This window comes from Lithobates pipiens, unplaced genomic scaffold (assembly GCF_037356315.1).
Source record: "Lithobates pipiens isolate NorthernLeopardFrog02 unplaced genomic scaffold, aLitPip1_a1.2 Scaffold_10, whole genome shotgun sequence".
Lineage (NCBI taxonomy): Eukaryota > Metazoa > Chordata > Amphibia > Anura > Ranidae > Lithobates > Lithobates pipiens.
The window spans coordinates 106,522,816-106,544,812 of NW_027507686.1; the positions used below are offsets into that span (position 1 = coordinate 106,522,816).

Genomic DNA, 21,997 nt, shown 5'->3' on the forward strand with positions numbered 1-21,997 from the left:
GCCAATCATGAGCCAGCAATGCACTGCGCCATCGCAGTGCATTGTGGGCCGTGAGCGCCACGAGAATTTGACGCGAACGCACCAAAGTGTTCGGATTTCGCCGGACGAACAGCCAATGTTCGAGTCGAACGTACGTTCGACTCGAACACGAAGCTCATCCCTACTCACAAATGTGCAATCAGTGTGAGATTGCAAGAAACATCTTTTAAAATCTTAACAAATTGGTACTTAACTCCAAACAAATTACACAAATGGTTTTCGACAGTTCCTGGACATTGCTGGGAATGTGACTTTATTAAACCCTTTTGGATTCAAGTATTCAAGATTATAAAACATTACAAAAATGAAAATCCACTTAGATGCTGCTTGCTGTCTTATAAATATTACCAATTGCACCTTGAGAAATTCTTGACCAGATTCTTAATCACAGCAGCAAAAACGGTGATACCAAGGCACTGGAGAGACACCACTGCACCCACAATCAAAGAGTGGCTGGAAGAGATATATCTCCTCCAAGGCATGGAGGAGATCAGGGTAACACCACAAGGAAATACAGAAAAATTCAATACATTATGGCAGCCATGGATCATCTTTAAATACTCTGACTCTTATGCCACTTTCACACAGAGATAGACCTTTAAAGTATAAAGAATTGTGATCAATATTCTTCTCCCATTTTTATTTATTCTTCTTTCCTTCTCTTTTCTTTCATTTCTGTTCTATACTTTTAAGGGTACTTCTCAGAGGCCCACAATTTCATTCTTCTTTTCAAACTAAATAATAGATTTTTCTACACAAACTCAGAGTATTTCTAAATAGACCATCAATGTAATGATCGGCTGAGCACAAAGCAATTTTGTTGGTTTTAATAGTAATATACTCTACCACTGAACTCAATTATACTTTGTTATATTTTAATATGATACTCCTTTACAAATATTAGTATTATTGTACAATTGTTATAGCTAAGATCCAATAAAAGCTTATTGTATAAAAGTAAAGTGTAATATAGATTGAACCAAAGTACCGAAACATACAGTACTTAGTACAAGATCTACTTGGAAGTCAAGTCAGAACTTCTCATCAATACACTTTTTTCTAGGTCTGTGACTTAAAAACCATTAAAGCCAGTAGTATGGACTAGCCTTACATTTTAAGTGTACACACAATACCAGGTTTCTGAACTGCATCACTATAACTGAACATCCAGTCATTTGGTATGTTATTGACATATATGTGTTACAGAGACTTTATTATCAACCAAAATCGACCCCCTGAGGAAGACTGTAAACAGTTGAAACGCATTGGAGTTTTTTCTGATGGTGCACAAACTTTGTATTTGTGTGGATTTAAGCCTGCACGTCTAACAAGCTTTTTCTTTTATGCTTTTCAGGATTGTTATACTTACAGCCCCTGTTGCCTCAGGGCTCATGCTAATGCTGTCCAATAAAACTATGTACTTTAAGATATTTTACTGTATACAGTTCATATTTATATCTTCTTGGTATCTGAAAATCCCAAATCCTCACTTTCTCCCACTTGCTGTGATTTCTGCCTAAGCATTGAGGGATATGATACTGTGTTGATTTCAGGGCACAGAAGCACACTACATAATTATCGTAATTTCAGTTGTTGTATGGCTGGATCTCTAATCTATTCACATGGTTCTTGCTTTCACTCTGCCTCTGTGATTTGGCAATATCTGGTCTGCAGTTTTAATTATTCCAGATTACTAACAAGGGATATTTAAGCATTGGGACTGCCTTATTCACCTAATATGGAAAGCAAATTTTTCTAACTATTTGAGTTTAAATAATTTAATTTAATTTCAAGACTTCACTTTGAATTTTGATTGGTGTTTTCCTTTACTGTTGAAGGAAATGGTCATACTCAAAGCTATAAGCCTCCCAATCTTGAGTCAGTGACAAAAATGCAAACAGAACACCTACTCAGATAAAAGGCTAGACACTGAAATGTCAGACTACCACTTGTACACATTCAACACATTTGATGAGATTGCAATACAGTAAAACCTTGGACTGAGAGTAACTTGGTTTGAGAGCGTTTTGCAAGACAAGCAACATTTTTCTATAAGTTTTGACAACAAGCGATGTCTTGATATACAAGTAGTCTCATGTCACAACTGAGTATAAAAGAGAAGAGAGGTGCCTCCAAGTGTAGCAATATGGTCATATTAAATGAAGCTACAACATTTAATCATCAACCATGTGAGTTGCTAAATGTTGTACATTCATTAAATGTAACCATATTGCTTCACTTAGAGACGCCTCTCTTCTCTTTTATACTCTGTAGCTCCTGCTGGATTTTGCTTCTAATCCCGTTGTGGAGGCTGCCATTTATGGATCGACATTTTATGGTTACACATCCTGGCATTTGGTGACATCCTTGGACTTGGTAACATTCTTGATATGTGAAGGGAAATCGAGGCATTACCCCGAGGGGGAACTCCACTAAAAGCACTTTAATTTATCTTATTTCCTTGGACGTGCATTATTGGGTAAATTATACTAAAATATTAGGTATTCCCAGTATAATTAACATTTGACTGCATCTTTGTTTTATAACAGACCATTTCTCTGAAGAAGACCCCGAGTGGGTTGAAACGCATTAGGACTACACTTCTACTGTTGTTATATTGTACAGTGTCAATTATAGTTGTGTCTGCTTTTGCACATCCATTGTTATTATTGTACTCTCTATATAGGAGTATTTTTTTAACTGTTCAGGTGGAGCTCGTGTTTTTACCCCTGTGCCATGTTGCTATTTTTTCATGGTAATAAATATTAAAATATTTTTCATGTTACCCTGATATGCATTTATTATTGTTTTTTGCTGCCTAAAAACCCCAATTGTGGGGGAACTTGTTCCATTTTTTCACCAGGATATTGTAAACCTATTTATTAGTTCAGTAAATGTACTGTTGTGATAATAGCTCTTAAGTACATCATCCTGATGGCTAGCATAATACCAAGCTACTTGAGAGTTCACGCACATATGGCTTTTAGAAGAATTTTATATGCCTAGCGTGAATTTCCCAGCGCTGCCATACTTGTAAATGGTCTTGTAAATATTGATACAGTACTTTTTCCATTGGCATTTACCCATGCATTTACATCCAGTGTATTTTCTGAACGCAGACGTTCTGCATTCAGGAAGTATGTTGGATGCATATACACGGGTAAACCCTGATACAAGAAGCATCTGCATATATGGTGTATAGCAGGCAGTACACACATAGTTACATAGTTAGGTTGAAAAAAGACACACGTTCATCTAGTTCAACCTATAAAAAGGTAAAAAGAAAAAAAAAAAAAAATCATACAATCCCATATCCACAGTTGATCCAGAAAAAAAAAAAAACAGAAAAGCATGATCCGATTTGCTCCAGTAGGGGAAAAAATTCCTTCCTGATCTCCCCCCAAGAGGCAATTGGAAATTCCCTGGATCAACTTTACCTATAAGATGTTAGTATACAGTTATATTATGTACATTACAGCAAAGAATCCAGTCCTTTTTTAAAGCAATCTGCTGAGCTGGACAGAACCAGCTCTTGAGGGAGTCTATTCCTTTATTGTGAATAAATCCGTATTTGGAGATTAAATCTCTTTTCCTCCAGACGTAAAAAGAGTGCCCCTTTTCCTCTGTGATGACCTTAAAGTGAATAACTCAACACCAAGTTCACTATATAGACCACTTATGTATCTGTACATGTTGATCATATCTCCTCTTCTCAAGAGAAAATAAATTCAGTTTCTTCAAAATTTCCTCATAGCTGAGCTCTTCCATGCCTCGTATCAGTTGAGTTGCTCTTCTCTGCACCTTCACCAGTTCCCAGATATTCTTTTTGTGAACTGCATATTCCAGATGATGTCTTACTAATACTTTGTACAGGGGCAAAATGATACCTCTCTCTCTCTGGAGTCTATACCTATCTTAAAACAAAAAAGGAATTTGCTCGCTTTGGAAACCACCGTTTGGTATTGCATGCTATTATTAAAGGGTTTGTTAACCCATCCATATAAATCGATGCCAGCCCTCTATTAGAGGCTGGCATAGAACACTATCTCAGTAGTTTTAAAAAAATGAGCAGTGTAAATACCTAATTTGAGCTGTCTTCAGGCCGGTCACATCACTCACGGCTTTTTTACAGCTCTGATGGATGTCTTCTTTCTGTGGGAAGGGCCGTGATCTCCCTCTGAAGTCAGATGGGGAGATCACGTGGCCGCTCGTCTCCTCCGCAGAAGCCATATATCGTAGCTGTAAAGCGGCCATGAGTCACGTGACCGGTTTGAAGACAGCACAAATTAGCTATTTACACTGCTCATTTTTGAAAACTAGTGACACAGTGTACTATGCCAGCCTCTAATAAAGAGGCTGGCAGTGAAAATTTTTAAATGTTATTTCACAAGAATAGGGGGGAGGTGGGGCCGGCCAGAGACAGACACAGAGGGGCATGACAGGCAGGAAGGAGGAGGGGAGCGGAGAGCAGAGCAGGGCAGCCTATCACGGAGGGAGGCACTTTGACCACAGTGATCAGGGCGGAGCAGCCCTGATTTTCATAGGCTGTTTAGAGAGGTCATACAGGAAGTGTTTTTTTTTCTTTACAGTTTAGAGGGGGCAAATTACACAGCACAGGTACTGTGCTGTGTAATCTGCTTTAAGGGAACAGAATCTGCATATTTTGGGGGGGGGGGGGGGGGGTTAACAAACACTTTAAGCTTATGATCTACCAAAATATCCAGATTCTTCCCTGCCATTGCTTTTCCCAGTTGTACTCCCCCTAGTATATTTGATGCATTTATATTCTTAGCCCCTAAGTGCATAACGTTACATCTATCAACATAAAACCTCATTTGCCATATAGCTGCCCAATTAAACAGTGCATCAAAGGTCAGATTGTAAATTGGAGACATCCTGTAAGGACATTATTCCACTGCATAGCTTGGTGTCATCTGCAAAGACTGAAATGGTAATTTTAATCCCAGACCCTATATCATCATTATTATTATATTAAACAGTAAGGGTCCCAACACTGATAATCTTAGACCATTCAGGGTAAGAATCATTAACCGCTACTCTCTGAATTCTGTCTTTTAGACAATTTTCTATCCATTTACAAACAGATTTTTCCGACCTGTAGATTTAACCTTAACATTAGCCATGTATGAGGAACTGTCTCAAATGCTTTTGCAAAATCCAAGTATATCTGGTCCACAGTCACCGCTCTGTCCAAGGTTTTACTTACCTCCTCATTAAAAAGAAATCAGATTTGTCTGACAACTTCTATCTTTCATGAATCCACACTGTCTGTTGCTTAAAATATTTTTCTCCAGGAAGAACTAATCTATGTGGTCTTTAATTAAACTCTCCATGTGGGGCTTCCCGGGTGTGTAAGCACTAGGAAATTACGATAGCTTTAAAATGCCTGTTAAAGCTCCGTATGCCTGAACTCTAAAAATTGAACTTTGAAAACTGAACAGAGAGCAGATAAATGACTTTGAAAATGCAGCAATCAACCATCTCTAAACTGGACTACAGCAAACGTATGGAAGTAGAAAATCACTAAGCTTACATGACAAGCATTGTGTCTGAGCTCCAGGCAGATATAAAAACACTCAATCATGAAGTTATGAAAGCCTAATGCCTGCTTTACTGCAAATAAGTGTACAGTAAGCATGCTGACAATAGGAGAAAGCAGAGGGATGATCTCAGTGTGCTGCTTCTCCATCATCCAATCAACAAGTTGGGGGAGTGTCCAAGTTCTGCTACAGTTACAGTGGAGACCAAAGGCCTGATCATGCACTCTGGCATTGGTGGTTAGATCACAAGACTGCCAGGTAAATTGGTTTGCATACATGTTTTTTACCTGTACCTTTAGTTGTTTTGCCTGGTGTTCAGCTTTAATCTGGTTGTGTGCCACCCAGGTTTTCACATTAGTGATGTCGCATGTTTACATCAGCGGAAAGTGGGTAGTGTAGCAATGACACTAGCAAGTTCTATCACTCAGTGAGTTTCTTTTACCCTGTGCCTAGTGAAGGAAAGGGTTTATCTTCTTTTATTGTAATCGTATGCACCAATGTTTAAGGCTCAGCTACACATGAGATTTTAAATCATTTACTAGCTTGAGGTTACCCGCATTGACAACCACCTTATCTGCAAAACACTGAATTCAGTGGTTTGAACATGCAAGAAGATCATTTTGATGTCAATAAGTGTTAGAAAAAAAATCCACTTGCTCCAAATAAAAGAACTGAAACAGCAGCAGATGCAGAGGAAAGTACAGATAGAAGACTGAACCATTGTAGTTGGCAACGTGACATCTTATAGCAGATTTTCACCAATACGCATAAATAATAACTAACTGATATTCTAAAAACTCCCATCACTACAAAAAAGTTCAGCTGTACAAACATCTCCCACTGCCATTATGAGAAAGAGGAGTACAGAAGGTTCATAGCTCTAAATGTTCTTTGTAAGACTCTTCCAGGAACTGACCCATGCTTCAATAAAGCTGAAAATATTTTCTGACTAGGTTCAATATGTAAAAAAATATAGCATTATGGAATACATTTACATCCAAAAATATATATGATATCTGGTGAAGAGCACCTGGTAGCTTGTCAAGATATGTCAACTGTGAATCCACCATGCTGAATGGGTTTGGTAGAAATGTCAAAAAAAAGTCTGTTTCCTAAAATTACTAAAAGATGGCTCAGCACATAACTGGTCATCCAGCTGACATTCAGTAGTTCATTATGACATCTAAACCAAGCTTAACCAACATTTCTGCACCTGATCAGGTTGCCAAATGAGTAAATCTGGGGTGCTTGTGAACCACATGTGTAAAACCAGAAGGACTCACAGGACCATATAATTTTTTGCCAGACATAATAGAACATTCAAGGTGGTCAGTGTAATGACAGCTGCTGATGTCAGGAACAAAGTGAACGGTGGTCTACAGATTCTCTCTCCAATAAGTAACAGATAGGTATGTCCCCATACAGAGCAGGATCAGTCATGGGATTAAGAAGTAGAAAAAAAAGTACAACCCCAAGAATGTAGAAAATGAGAATAGTTATGCGTTGTGGATGGTCCAAAGCTGTAAATATTGCTGGGAATCCAATGTAATTGCAGAAGGAATGGCAAAGTACGGGTCCTATAATATGCCCTAAAAGAAATAAAACAATCATAAGTTGTGGCAGGTGTATTATAATTGATGAAAAACATTAATACCATCCTCTAAGCCGTCTGAAAGTTAAATGTGTTCTCTGCTGCAGTGCCTTTGAAAGCTGTTTTTTTCAACCAGGTGGCAGTTATATTTTGACAAAGGGCATTTCCCCTCCTGTTTTATACCACTGACTGATTAACAACAGAGTGCAAAATAAGAAGCATTGTACAAAAGTTGCCATCTGTACTATGGAAACTTGTATAAAGTTAAATATTCATCCTATGCAGAACACCCAATTTAAAGTGGTGTACCTTATGTTGACAATAATGTGCAACATGTCTAGTTATTTAACTGGTTGATGTCTGTGCTATAGCCGAATGATGGCCACAGCGTGGACTTGAATTTCCGCGAGGCCTTCATATGACGGGCTCCCTTGTGCACGCTCCTTGCACACTGTGATCACCGAGTCACTGAGAGTCGGGTGATAATGATCTGAGTAAGTGGCCCGGTCCCGACCCCTTACCATGTGATCAGCTGTCAGCCAATGACAGCTGATCACATGATGTAAACAAAAGCTTGGTAAAAGTTATTTTTTTCTCATCACGCTGGGGAGGAGAAAAAAAAGCAGAGCACCAGCTTATCTGCAAGGGACATAGGTCCCGAAGAGCAAGAGGCACTTATGCCTCATCTGTGCCCACAGCTTCCCCCTGCCAGTGCCCACCAGTGCCACCTAACAATGCCCACAAGTGCCACCTATCAATGCACACCAGTGGTGCCAATCAGTGCCACCTAGCAGTGCTGCCTATCAGTGTAATCAGTGCCCATCACTGCCACCTATCGGTGCCCACCAGTGCTGCCTCATCAGCATACATCAATGAAGGAGGGAAATTACCTGTTCTAAAATTCTATTTAAAAAACATTTTTTTTTTATATTTTGTTAAGAATTCAGTCTTACATTTTTTTAACAAAAAATAAAAACCGCAGAGGTAATTAAATACCACCAAATGAAACTATTTGTGGGGAAAAAATAACATTTTTATTTGAGTACAGTTTAGCATGACCGCGCAATTGTCATTCACATTGCATCAGCGCTGAAAACTGAAAATTGGTCAGAACAGGAGGGGGGTTTAAGTGCCCAGTGAGCAAGTGGTTAAAATATATTCTAAAAATACTTGTCATTGTTTACAGTATAAACACACAAAAAATTGTGTGCTTAGTGCAAAAGGAGATAATGCAGCAACCTATATTCCGGACACAAAGGAATTACAAAAAGAATCCCAAACAACTTCATAGACAACAAGTGTACCAGATCACTCACCAAACAGTAATGATCTCAAACAAGAGATCAACAGCACAGAAATCATCCAATTGAGGGGCCACCATTCAGGATACCACTGACTTCACGACCTCCACAGGTTTATCCCTTGAAGATGTCCATTGCACCAGATGAAATGTGCATAGGGTAAGGCCAGTGGCATATGATGTTGATCCCTGGTATGGTGTGTTTAGCCTGTGTTACTCACTCTTTTGCAAGCATATCTACTTTTAATAAATCCTGTGGTTTTAGCATACTAAACTATGGTCTTTTGTTCTTTCTCCTACCCATTATTACTTTGAGGTGCTGGCTTTGTATAAACAGTGAAGGGCTTTGGAGCTGGTGGAGTCAGTGGTATCCTGTGTGGTGGCACCTAAATTGGATGATTTCTGCGCTGTTGATCTATTGTCATTTGGAGATCATTACTGATTGGTAACGGAACTGGCACACTTGTCTGTGGGGTGATTTGGGATTCTTAAATGTGGACTTTCATAACTTTCAAGATACACCATGTGGACCTATACATATTTCTCTTTTAAGTTTACTTTTTTGTTATGCATAAGTGTTATGGGGCTGCTATTTCACTATTTGATGCACTTTGTTTATGTTTAATATAAGTTAACCATATTTTTTTCACACAATATTTGTGCTTTGTATTCAGTAGGCATGTAAACCTCAAAGGCCTTTAAAGGGGCACCACTCGCCCATTGGCTTCCAGGGCTCTGGTATTACAGAAATAATGTAGAGACATACTTCAGGGATGTTCAATTTCAATCAACCAATCATGTACTAGCAAAAATATATTTTTTCAATTTAATTTGCACGATTCCTAGTGAATGCAGGTTCAGAACTGATTAATGAATTTACATTGGTTCTGGAAAGGTATAAGTCTAAATGGATAACCAACATGTCAAACCTGGGTGAGGAGAATTGGGGTGATGCTTGGAACTACCCAGTAACCCATCTAATTCCTGCTAGAGATCACCTTAACTAGTTTAAATTCCTTCACTGAACTTATTGGATGCAATTTAGCATTGCAAATATATATCCTAAATTACTACTCAACTTGCTTGGGGAAGTTTCCAACATTCACAACTTGTAGGACTATCCCCAAATAAAAGTATTTTGGGCAGAAATTGCCCAATATAAGGCAAATCCTATAGGGTTTGTTCCCAATATGTATCAACTTTCTGAGTCTGAAAGAGGGACTGGTAGCAACAGCTGCTGCCAGAACATTGCTCAGCTTGTTTTCTACCGCACTGAGCCACCAAATGGCTCTTTCAGCAAGGACCTGATATATCTTGGTACCTTTATAAAGCTACATATGAAAATAGGGGGTGTGCAAAGAAATGTAAAAGTGTGTCTAGAATAGGTAAATAATATTCAATGAAACACATAATATGACTTTACAAAGACACAAACATCAAGTTAATGTATAAGTACCAACTGAATGCTCTGTAGATGGATAACATACCATTACGTATTCATATTATTCTGCAGTAACAAGTTCTGTATGGCTGGTTAGAGAGACAGAAGTACAAGTAATCCCTACCAACTGATTGTGCTTAGTTCCAATATTATATCTTTGTTAGCGCTCCAGTGCCAACATAAATGCGGCTAAAAGTTAATTGTGAAATATTGGAAGACCAACAAATTTCCAACAACTGTAGAATTGTTAACGATAGTAAATCAGATCAGTTAATGTAAGAACTGGTGGATGTTCAGAATTTAAAAATTCCTTGGTATACATAGAGTATATGATAGGGAGTGAAGAAAATAGAAGGTTTATTATTAGTAAAGGTAAGAAGGTAAAATTGAGCTGAACTTTGTTTTTAGTAGTACTCCTTATTTGTTAAACTTAAAATGAGGAACCTTAGAGCTCCAAAAACGTGTTCGTTTTCTTCATTAAAATTTGGTGGGAAAATATTTATTACTGGACTGAATCAAACTTTGTGGCACTTTCCTCCTTTTATTGCTCTGTGTTCGGCAGCCCATTGATCGCCATCTACTTGTCATCCACAGGCAGGTTACAAGTAGACTGCGATTGGGTCGCAGCCCTGCCAACATGCATATGCTACCCCCCCTCCAATCAATTAGCAGGGCAGTGCAGAGAAGGAATGAGCTCAGGCATCTTGTCACCCGATCTCTCAAGTCGGGAAGCAGTCCAAATAAGTTCTAGGAAGAGGCATTCTCCGCCTCGAAGCATGCCCCTTTCATATGCGGCTGCAGGGTGGGAAATGCCTCTAAGATGTGACGAGAGAGGAGGTCTGGCGTGCTCAGCACACCAGAACAGGTAGCTTTTGCAACAGTTTCCCTGCACTGCATCAGGGAACCATGCCCTCTTGATCCCTCTGTGTGCCCTCTAGACCCCCAGTAACATGCCCTCCTGATCCGTGTGCATCGTCCTGACCTCCAGTACCATCCCCTTCTAACCCTTCTGTGTTCCCTCCTCACCCATCTGTAGTTTGCCCTCCTGACCCCCTCAGTTTTGTGCCCTTCTGACCCTCCAGTACTGTGGCCTCCAGACCCCCCAGCCCACCCAGTATCATGCCCTCCTGACCCCCCCTCCAGTACCGTGCCTTCCTGATCCTCCAGTACCATGCTCTGCTGACCCCCCAGTACGGTGCCCTCAAGATCCCCCATTTCCATGCTCTCCAGACTCCACTGTACCATGCACTCAAACTCCCTTCATTGTGCCTTCAAGACCCCCTGTGCCAGGCTCTTCTGTCCCCCCTCTGTACTGTGCCTTCCTGACCCCCCCCCCTTTACACTGCCTTGTGAACGCCCTGTCCTTTGTCCTGCGGACCCTTTGTCCTTTGCTCTGTTGATACCTTGTTCTCTGACTTGTTAACCCATGTCCTGCTCACCCCTGTTATCTGCCCTACTGATCTCTGTACACTGCTCTTTATACTACTGACCTCTGTACACTGCAATACATCTTACTGACCTCTGTACACTGCCTTACCTACTACTGACCTCTGTACACTGACCTACCTCCTACTGACCTCTGTACACTGCTCTACATCTTATTGACCTCTGTACACTGCCCTACATCCTACTGACCTCTGTACACTGCCCTACATCCTACTGACCTCTGTACACTGCCCTACATCCTACTGACCTCTGTACACTGCCCTACATCCTACTGACCTCTGTATACTGCCCTACAGCTTACTGACCTCTGTATACTGCCCTACAGCTTACTGACCTCTGTACGCTGCCCTACAGCCTACTGACCTCTATACGCTGCCCTACAGCTTACTGACCTCTGTATACTGCCCTACAGCTTACTGACCTCTGTACGCTGCCCTACAGCCTACTGACCTCTGTACGCTGCCCTACAGCCTACTGACCTCTGTACACTGCCCTACACCCTATTGACCTCTGTACACTACCCTACAGCCTACGGACCTCTGTACACTGCCCTGCATTCTACTAAGCTCTGTAAAGTGCTCTACATCCTACAGACCTCTGTACACTGCCCTTGAAGGGTCAAGCAAGGATAGTCAGTGATGAATTTACACAGCCAACCAGCACACCGTGGCAGCAACTTGGAGAGTTTACATGCTTTTGTGATGTGTATTAATGTAAGTGTGATGGCATTTTTAACATTTTAAATGAAGCTTAACAGTGTTACCCTATGGAGATTTCTTCCATCCTTTCCTATATGATACATTTCCTGCCTCAAGTCTGGAGTTTGCATTGGAGGAGGAGTAAAAGGGAGATTACACATCCACATGTTTGATTTTGTGAAGCCATCCACTACCATCTGATGACTGCATGCAAAGGAGGGATAAAGGAGAGATGAAATATCTAAACATAATTAATTCCTGCATGGTTCAGAGAGCCATTTAATGTTGGGTAGTAGGGGAACTGTGAAACTTTACTGGACACAGTTTTACATAGTTCTTAGTGCTCAAAAGTAAGAAAGTACATGTGCATTTCTATATGAACTTTTGTATTGTAATTAGAAATATGTACCAATTTAACTTATAGCAGTTTGGTTAGTTTGTTTGAACCTATATGCATTATTACGTTTATAGTCATTTTGGTTAGTTTATTTGATCCTATATGCAATATTAGGTTTATAGTAATTTTTTGCACAACTGATATTTATGTTAATACAGAGTTTTTCCGTACCATATGTGTTTAAGGGCAGTGCTGTAGATACATGAATTAACACGATAGGGTTATTCAAACCTACACTACAGCAGCAGCCCTATCATTTTATAAGGATTCATTGGAGAGCCATAACACGGGTATACAACCACATGTTCTTGTGGAAACTTTTATGAAGATGTTTTAGATGTATTTTAAATTGTATTTTCATAAGAGTCCCCCAGTGTTTGTTCTCCCCTAGCCCACTCTAAAGAGCTGACTGGGGCAGACTGACACTGGTTGAGATCCGTTAGGTAGTGGATAACTTCCTGGGATTGGAAAGAGGTGTTTGCAGAGTGGATGTATGTCCACCAGCGAAAGGGCCCCTGTGCATTGCACAGAAAATCGTCTGAGGGGATGTGTTCTCTCTGCAGAGATCTGTTATGGGTGGATGTACGCTCATTGTCTCTGCCGTGTCTGATCAGCACATGTCAGGATTCACAGCGTCCATCTGCAGATAACCGTCCATCCACAAGGAAGGGTAGCATAATCCAGGTATACATTGTGCTCTGGAACAATGTGTATTAAGGATTTCTATCAAGGAATTGTAGTCATCGTTCATTGGTTTTGTATGGTTTGCGCCATTGAAAGCATTTAGTCGGTTTGCTAGTCTATTTGAATGTGTACATGTCTGATTTGTTCTTTTGAAGGAAAACATATGTCTGATTGGCTGTCTGTGGAGACACCACCTTCTTCTGTATTGTATTGTATTGCTTAACTAACCCTATTGGAAGGGTTCCTGTGTTGTCAAATCCTTATATGGTCATTCACATCCTGTGTTGCTCCTGTGAGGTCACAAGCTTTGTAGGAGGTGTTTAGCTGTTGGAGGCAAACCCTCCAGGGTGTGGCTTCCTGTTGATATGTAAATAAAAGCAGATGCTCGGGTCAGAGAGCTCAGACATGCTGACCGATTTGAGAACGCAAGAATGCTGGTGATGTCTCTTTAATGGGGAACCAGAGGGGCCTGGCTAAGAAGCAGCCAGGCTGAGATGAGAATGTAGGAATGCTGGTGATGTCTGTTTACTGAGGAATGGGGAACCAGGGGAGACATATGATCAGAAGGTAAGTAATTAAGATGGAAATGGGTGCTTATTAGCGCAAGAGTGTAGTGGAATTTCGTTGACAGTAATGGCGGGCCAAAATAGGCGTGAACAGGGCCTCTTTAAGCATCAGATCAGGGGGGAGAGCATGGAGAGGTCATGCTTTGCAAAAAGGACACATTTTTTGTCTTTTTGAAATAATGCTGGAAGTGTGTGTGTACTATGTATGGTGTTTAAAAGAATAGATTAAAGTTGTGTAAGTAAATGAATGAGAAATGGAAACTGTATATTGTGTATAATTTGTCAGTATAAACAAGGTATTTAGTTTCAACCTGCAATGTGTGGGTGGCTGAGCAGTTTGTAACTGCATGTTTGTGGCCATGCACGAGGGAAGGGAAGCCACATGGCTGCTCCATTGCCTACAATAGAAAAGATTTCATGTTGAAAGGGCTACGCCCTGGGGGATGTTCTGAACAAACATACAAGCATCACTGTATTTCTCAATGGCTTGCTATGGAAGTTGATGACACAGTGAGTATATGAACTTTAGGTGGGGACAAGAAGTGTATGTTTTAAGTTGTGCTTTTTCATGTAACTAACACTTTTAAATGTGAGTTAGCCTAAAGTGTTTGTCTATGCGGTAAATGTGATGTCCCATTTTTGTCAGTTTGTGTGCGGAGAAGGTTTGGCTAGTAGGGAAGTTTGTGCTGGTTTTGGTGGGAACAACTGCTTTGCATGCGTTAATGGCGCCATTTTGTCATGACCTGGCTTTTGTCTGCCATTTCCTTTTGTTGTTTCATTGGATAGCATGGTTATCCTTAAATGAACCAAAGGCGATAACACAGACTAGGTCTGGTGAGTGGCCAATCCGGTGGTGGTGAAGCACTTGGTCTTTGTCCCTGGTTGACATTATGGGTGGAAATAGAAGCATTACCAAGAAAATCTTAAGCACTGAAGAGACTGTTTAGATTTATGTACTATATGCACGTAGCACTTTTTCTTACAGGAGATATTTAAGAACTTGTAATGTTAATGGTACATTGGAGCCTATTATGGTATATACTGTTTGTGTTATATAGTAAGCAGCAAGCAGTTTTTTCACACATTTTTCACACTGTTGAAATTATTTATTGTGGATGTTTTTTTCACAGGTTTTTCATATAATTTTTAATATAACTATTAGGGTTGGAGCACGTTAGTTGTTTGTAGTCTGAGCAACATAGGTTGTCTTTGGTGACACCGGTGCAGGATTTAGGGGTCTGGTCAACAGACACAAACTGCAGGGGTGCCACCACATACATATTTATATACATTTTTTTTCTTCTTTTTTGGTTTTATCATCTGCAAAAGTGGTGGTTTAGCTGGTAGTGATATCAGTGTATTTTATGGAATTTGCCCTTGGAAATAAGACACCATCATAGTAAATAAAGTTAGCGCAACCCCCATCACACGCATATATTAATTCGATTGATTCACATAGTGATATTTCTATACTAGGTTGCAGCAAACAAATATATTTTATATTTCCTTGTCCCTAGTGCGCCAGGATTTTTTCTATTTTTTGTCTCTCTAAATAGCTGACTGGGGCAGACTGACACTGGTTGAGATCCGTTAGGTAGTGGATAACTTCCTGGGATTGGAAAGAGGTGTTTGCAGAGTGGGGGGTATGTCCGCCAGCGACAGGGCCCCTGTGCATTGCACAGACGATCGTCTGAGGGGATATGTTTGCTCTGCAGAGATCTGTTATGGGCGGATGTACGCTCACTTCACTGTCTCTGCTGTGTCTGATCAGCACGTTGGGATTTACTGTGTCCATCTGCAGATAACCGTCCATCCACAAGGAAGGGTAGCATAATCCAGGTATACATTGTTCTCTGGAAAAATGTGTATTAAGGATTTCTATCAACGGAATTGTAGTCATCGTTCATTGGTTTTGTATGATTTGCGTCATTGAAAGCATTTGTCGGTTTGCTAGTGTATTTGAATGTATACATGTCTGTGATTGGTTCTTTTGAAGGAAAACAAATGTCTGTTTGGCTGTCTGTGAAGACACCACCTTCTTCTGTATTGTATTGCATTGTATTGTATTGCTTAACTAACCCTGTTGGAAGGGTTCCTGTGTTGTCAAATCCTTATATGGTCAATCACATCCTGTGTTGCTCCTGTGAGGTCACAAGCTTTGTAGGAGGTGTTTAGCTGTTGGAGGCAAACCCTCCAGGGTGTGGCTTCCTGTTGATATGTAAATAAAAGCAGACACTCGGGTCAGAGAGCTCAGACATGCTGACCGATTTAAGAATGTAAGAATGCTGGTGATGTCTCTTTAATGGGAGAACTGGAGGGGCCTGGCTGAGATGCAGCCAGGCTGTCAGGAAGGTCATGACTGCACCCAAGATGGCTGCCGAAGACGACGACCTGTTACCTCTTCATGTCAGGAAGGTCATGCCAGCACCCAGGATGGCTGCAGAAGAAGATGACCTATTACCTCTGCCCCTGTCAGGAAGCCATTGGTGTACACGCACCATGTGACAGCTTTGTCCACCCAAACAGGCTATTTAAACTCAGCCAGTTTCCAGGCTTAGTGCTGTCTGCTCTACAGCGTTCCCTGTGTAGCCTGCAATTAGCTACCCAAATTCTGTTCCTGTTGTGACCCGGCTTGCTTCCTGACGTTCCTGTTTCCTGCCTGCATCCGACCCCGGCTTGTCCTTCACTCCGCACCTGCCTGCTCCTTCTGCCACTCCGCTGCCAGCCTGTTGACGACCCGGCCTGTAATCTGATTCTGCTTCTGCCCCTGTTCCTGACGTGCCCGTTGTGTATGACCCGGCCTGCCTGTACTTGTCTTCTCTTCAGCCTTGAAGGTGCCACCATCCCTTCTGCTGCATCTGCACTCCTGCCTGTGGGGATCAGTTGTCTACTTGTTCCAGCTACCTGCCTACCACTGCTCTGGGATTTCTACAGACACCTCTACAGCCCGGCCGAGTGCTCCGATCCAGCTCCAGGTTCAGCGATCCCACCAGGCACTCGTGCGACTCTGCATCTCGGTGCTTACTGTCAGCTCTATCAGGGGCTCCAAATCAGAGTTGTAAGAGAGGCCGTCCTCTGCATATCAGGCTCCATCACCAGGTACGTGACACAGGCTGAGATGAGGATGTAGGAATGCTGGGGATGTCTGAATACTTGGATGAATGGGTCGATAGTTAACGTAAAGTATTATATCATTAAGACGAAAATTTTATTATTATTGGAAACAGGAGATTTGGCTGTGTGCGCTGCGTAGAGCCAAATTTCCGCTGACAATGTTCACCTCTCAAAGATTGCCTACCCCTGCTCTATGGGACAACAAAGAGCTGCTTCTAAAAGTTAGATTTAGACTCCCAAATCTCTGTCCTCTTGAGGTCCAGCGCTCCAGCACATATTTATTCTGTGCTGGGAACTGTAGAATGTAGCACCATGTGTATTATAAAAAAGTGCTAAATTGTGCAACAAACTGATGCAATGCATTTGTACCAGTTATGCATTGGAATATACTTTTAGCACATGCATGGGCATGTCAAACAAAAAAGCTTAAGAAGGCAAGATGATGTGCTATCTGTGAGAAACCAATACCCCACTAGGATTAAATGATCAACTACAGAGCTATATTGCACTTTCCCGAAGTGAGGAAAAAAAAATCCTGCTTGTTCTTTATGTGATGATGTACATTGTATATTGTTTTTCTATACTGAATAGGTTATTAAAATGACAATTTAAATCAGGGCAAATTGGTCTCACCAAAATTCTCACCTGTTCTAATGAAGATAAAGGCTGTGTAAGCTCCAAACACTGCAGTATATGAAAACTGAAATGCTATGAAAAGAAAAAAACAAATTCCTGGATTGACAAATAGAAGCAAAACAGGAAAGAAAAAGTAAGATAGAAAATACAGGGGGAAGAGGTCAGAAAAAAAAAAAAGAAAACTTGGCTTTAAAAAGGAAACACATTACATACCAGCTGACAGAAATATGTTCAGAACAGTACCCTGTCGAAATCGTAGCTGCTCAATAACGTGATGGAAATGAGCTGAAACAAAACATACAGATATATCAAAAAAACACAGTAAATGTGAGCTAATGTGCGGTAGTAAAAAATTTTTTTTATACAGCAGTGGTCTTCAAACTGTGGCCCTGGGGATGGATGCGCCCCTTTATCCAGCAATATTCCTGCCATTGACACCAGCAATGGGGCACCTTTCACTGACACCAAAGATGGGGCATAATTCCTTCCACTGACAACACCGATGGGGCATAATTCCTTCCACAGATTACAAAAATGTGGCACTATTCCCTCAATGACATGAACTATTTTTCCCCTCTAATACCAAATATCGGACATTGTTTACTCCCACTGGTAACAGTCTGGTCCCCCTAAAGTCTGAAGGGCAGTAAACTGGCCCTGTCTTTAGAAAGTTTGGAGACCCCTGTTATACATAATAAACAGCCCCATATCTTGGATAAAAAACTGTTTTTACAACATGTACAATAAGGGGAACTTCTAGTCTGTTAGATGTGTTTTTTTTAGATATTGAGTGAATTTACAGTGCATCCTGAAAGTATTCACATTGCTTCACATTTTCCACATTTTGTTATGTTACAGCCTTATTCCAAAATGTATTCAATTCATTATTTTTCTCACAATTCTACAAACAATACCCCATAATGACAATGAAATCTTTGCAAATGTAATAATGAAAAAAAAAAAAAAAAAAATCACACGTAAATAAGTATTCACAGCCTTTGCCATGACACTCAAAATGGAGTTCAGGTGCATCCCGTTTCCACTGATCATCCTTAAAGGGGTTGTAAAGGTAAATATTTTCTCACCTTAATGCATTATGCATTAAGGTGAAAAAACATCTCACAGTGCCGGCGCCCCCAGTCCCCCCGTTTTACTTACCTCACCCCTCTAACGTCCCGCGCTCGCCCCCGCCGCCCTCTTCACCGATCAGCCTGGCCGCTGATTGGCTGGATTGAAGGCAGCGCAGCCATTGGCTCGCGCTGCTGTCAATCACATCCAATGATGCGGCACGCCGGGGGCGGGGCCGTGTGATACAGCGAGCGGCTATATCACCGGAGCGCACCCGCAGATGCTTCTCACCATGCGAGGGAGCTCGCATGAACATGAGAAGTACCTGCGGGAAGAAGAAGAGACAGCTGCCAAGGGACCCCAGAAGAGCAGGTTCGGGGCCACTCTGTGCAAAACGAGCTGCACAGTGGAGGTAAGTATAACATGTTTCTTATTTTAAGAAAAAAAAAAATTTACTTTACAATCCCTTTAAGATGTTTCTACAACTTGATTGGAGTCCAAATGTGGTAAATTCAGTTGATTGGAAATTATTTGAAAAGGCACACACTATATAAGATACCACGGTTAACAGTGCATGTCAAAGCACAAATCAAGTCATTAAGTTCAAGGTATGTAGACCTCCGAGACAGGATTGTATTGAGGCACAGATCTGTGGAAAGGTGAAGAAAAATGTCTGCAGCATTGAAGATCCTAATGAGCACAGTGGCCTCCATCATCTGTAAATGGAAGAAATTTTGAACTATCAGGACTCTTCCCAGAGCGGGTTGCCCAGTCAGGGAGGTGACCAAAAACCAGATGGTCACTCTGACAGAGCTCCAGTATTTCTCTGTGGAGAAAGGAGAACCTTCCAGAAGAAAAACCATCTCTGCAACACTCGACCAATCAGGCCTGTTTGGTAGAATGGCCAGATGGAAGCCACTCATCACTAAAAAGGTACATGACAGCCCACCTGGAGTTTCCCAAAAGGCACCTGAAGGACTCTCAGACAAAACAAAATTCTCTGGTCTGATGAAACAAAGATTGAAGTCTTTGGCCTGAATGGCAAGTTCCATTTCTAGAGGAAACCAGGCACCGCTTATCACCTGGCCAACACCATCCCTACAGTGAAGCATGATGGTAACAGCATCCTGCTGTGGGGATGTTTTTCAGCCAAAGGAACTGGGAGACTAGTCAGGATGGAGGGAAAGATGATTGCAGCAATGTACAGAGACATCCTTGATGAAAATCTGCTCCAGAGCACCCTGGACCGCAGACTGGGGCTAAGGTTTATCTTCCAACAGGACAACAACCTTAAGCACACAGCCTACAAATTAGTGGCTACGGGACAACAATGTGAATGCCCTTGAGTGGCCCAGCCAAAGCCCAGACTTGAACCGATTTAACATCTCTGGAGAGATCCAAAAATGGCTGTGCACCGATATTCCCCATTCAACCTGATGGAGCTTGAGAGGTCCTGCAAAGAAGAATGGGAGAAACTGCCCAAAAATATGTGTGCAAAGCTTTTAGCATCATACTCAAAAGATTTGAGGCTATAAATGGTGCCAAAGGTGCTTAACAAACTACTGACCAAAAGCTGTGAATACCTTATGTACATGGTATTTGTTTCCTTTTTTATTTTAATAAATTTGCAAAGATTTAAAAAATAGGATTTTTATAACAGCTTACCTGTAAAATCCTTTTCTTGGAGTACATCACGGGACACAGAGCCACAGTAATAACTGTATGGGTTATCTAGGCACCTTTAGGTGATGGACACTGGTACAGCCTAGACAGGAATTTTAGCTCCCTATATAACCCCTCCCCTTACTGGGAGTACCTCAGTTTTGTAGCAAAGCAATAAGGCCCCTTTCACACTGGGGAGTTGGTGGTAAAGCGACTCTTTACCATCGTATTTGCGGGGGTATTGGGCCGATAGCGGGGCGCTTTTAACCCCCGCTAGCGGTCGAAAAAGGGGTAAAACCACCCACAAAGCGATCCTGCAGCAGCGCATTTCCAGCAGTATAGCCATGCTGCCCCATTGATTTCAATAGGCAGGAGCGGTATACACACAGCTCCTTCACCGCTCCAAAGATGCTGCTAGCAGGACTTTTTTTTACTGTCCTGCCAGCACACCGCTATAGTGTGAAAGCCTTCGGGCCTTCACACTGAAGAGACGGAAGTGGTTCTTTTGGGAAGCTTTGCAGGCGCTATTTTTAGCAATGTAGCACCTGCAAAGCGTTCCAGTGTGAAAGGGGTCTAAATGTGTATTAGAAGAGGGGAGGGACCTCGGTGTCCCGTGATGTAGTCCAAGACAAGGATTTTACAGGTAAGCTGTTATAAAAATCCAATTTTTTTTCATACATCACGGGACACAGAGCCACAGTAATAATCGTAGAGCAATGCTAACTGAGGGGAGGGAGACACAAACAAAAGTAGGGTGCAATCAGACCCGAGCACCTAATACTACTGCCTGCAGCACACTGCGCCCAAAGGCGATATCCTCATGCCTTCTTATTCTTACATCTACCTGACAGAATCTGGTGAATGTATGGACTGGAGGACCAAGTTGTGGCCTTGCAGATTTGAGCCATGGAGGCCTGTTGATGCACTGCCCATAAAGCACTAACAGCCCTGCTGGAGTGCGCTCTGATTTGAAAAGGTAGAACTTTCCTCTTCAAACCATAAGCTTGAATAATTTACCATAAGCGCCTAATCCATTTAGCAATAGTAGATTTTGACGCTGCCTGTCCTTTTTTAGTGCCTTCAGGCAACACAAACAAAACATCAGTTTTCCGAACCTGAGCAGTCACCTCCAAATAGATTTTGAATGCTCTCATTACATCCAGAGAATGTAGTGACTTTTCTTCCGTAGAACAGGGTTGTGGAAAAAAATGAAGGCAGCACAATATCCTGATTTAGATGAAAACCTGAAACCACCTTCAATAGAAAGCTAGAATGAGGACGCAATACTACTCTATCCTTGTGAATGATTAAATAAATATCACTCTTTACAAGAAAGAGCCACCAATTCTGATATCCTTCTTGCAGAAGAAATGGCTACTAGAAAAACTAGCTTCCGTGTCAAAAGGACCAAGGGAATATGTTGTATTGGCTCAAAAGGCTGTTTCTGTTAAGCTGACAGAACTAAATTCAAGTCCCAAGGGTTCAGGGTTTCTCTAAACAGTGAATTAAGCAGCGTTACCCCCTGTATAACGCTTCGGACCAAAGAATGCGAAGCAAACGGACGTTGCACCAATACTGATAAGGCCGAGACCTGCCCCTTGATAGTACTCAAGGCCAGCTTCATCACTAACCCCATGGGTTAAATGCCAACCCCTGGATTCACACCAGGAAACGTATGCCTTCCAAACTCTATCATAAATTACTCTGGAAGCTGACTTCCTTGCATTAATCAAGGTAGCTATCACTGAGCCAGAAAGCCCACAATTCTTCAGAAAGTGGGGTTCAATAGCCAAA

The 21,997-nt window shown here is 41.5% G+C and overlaps 1 protein-coding gene across 4 annotated transcripts in view; it reads right to left on the reverse strand.

Annotated features, from left to right (window-relative positions):
* Positions 1–275: 275 nt before the first annotated feature.
* The window catches only part of RCE1 (Ras converting CAAX endopeptidase 1), a 289,886-nt gene continuing 268,164 nt past the window's right edge, over positions 276–21,997 (reverse strand). For 2 of the 4 annotated variants that reach the window (XM_077457257.1, XM_077457282.1), the window contains exons 6-8: positions 17,687–17,758; positions 17,483–17,545; positions 276–7,189 (exon numbers count right to left, since the gene is read on the reverse strand). In XM_077457257.1, the coding sequence (XP_077313383.1) occupies positions 6,954–7,189; positions 17,483–17,545; positions 17,687–17,758 (371 nt within the window). In that variant the 3' untranslated portion in view covers positions 276–6,953. The remainder of the gene's footprint in view (positions 7,190–17,482; positions 17,546–17,686; positions 17,759–21,997) is intronic. The other 2 variants (XM_077457265.1, XM_077457273.1) reach the window with 2 other exon arrangements.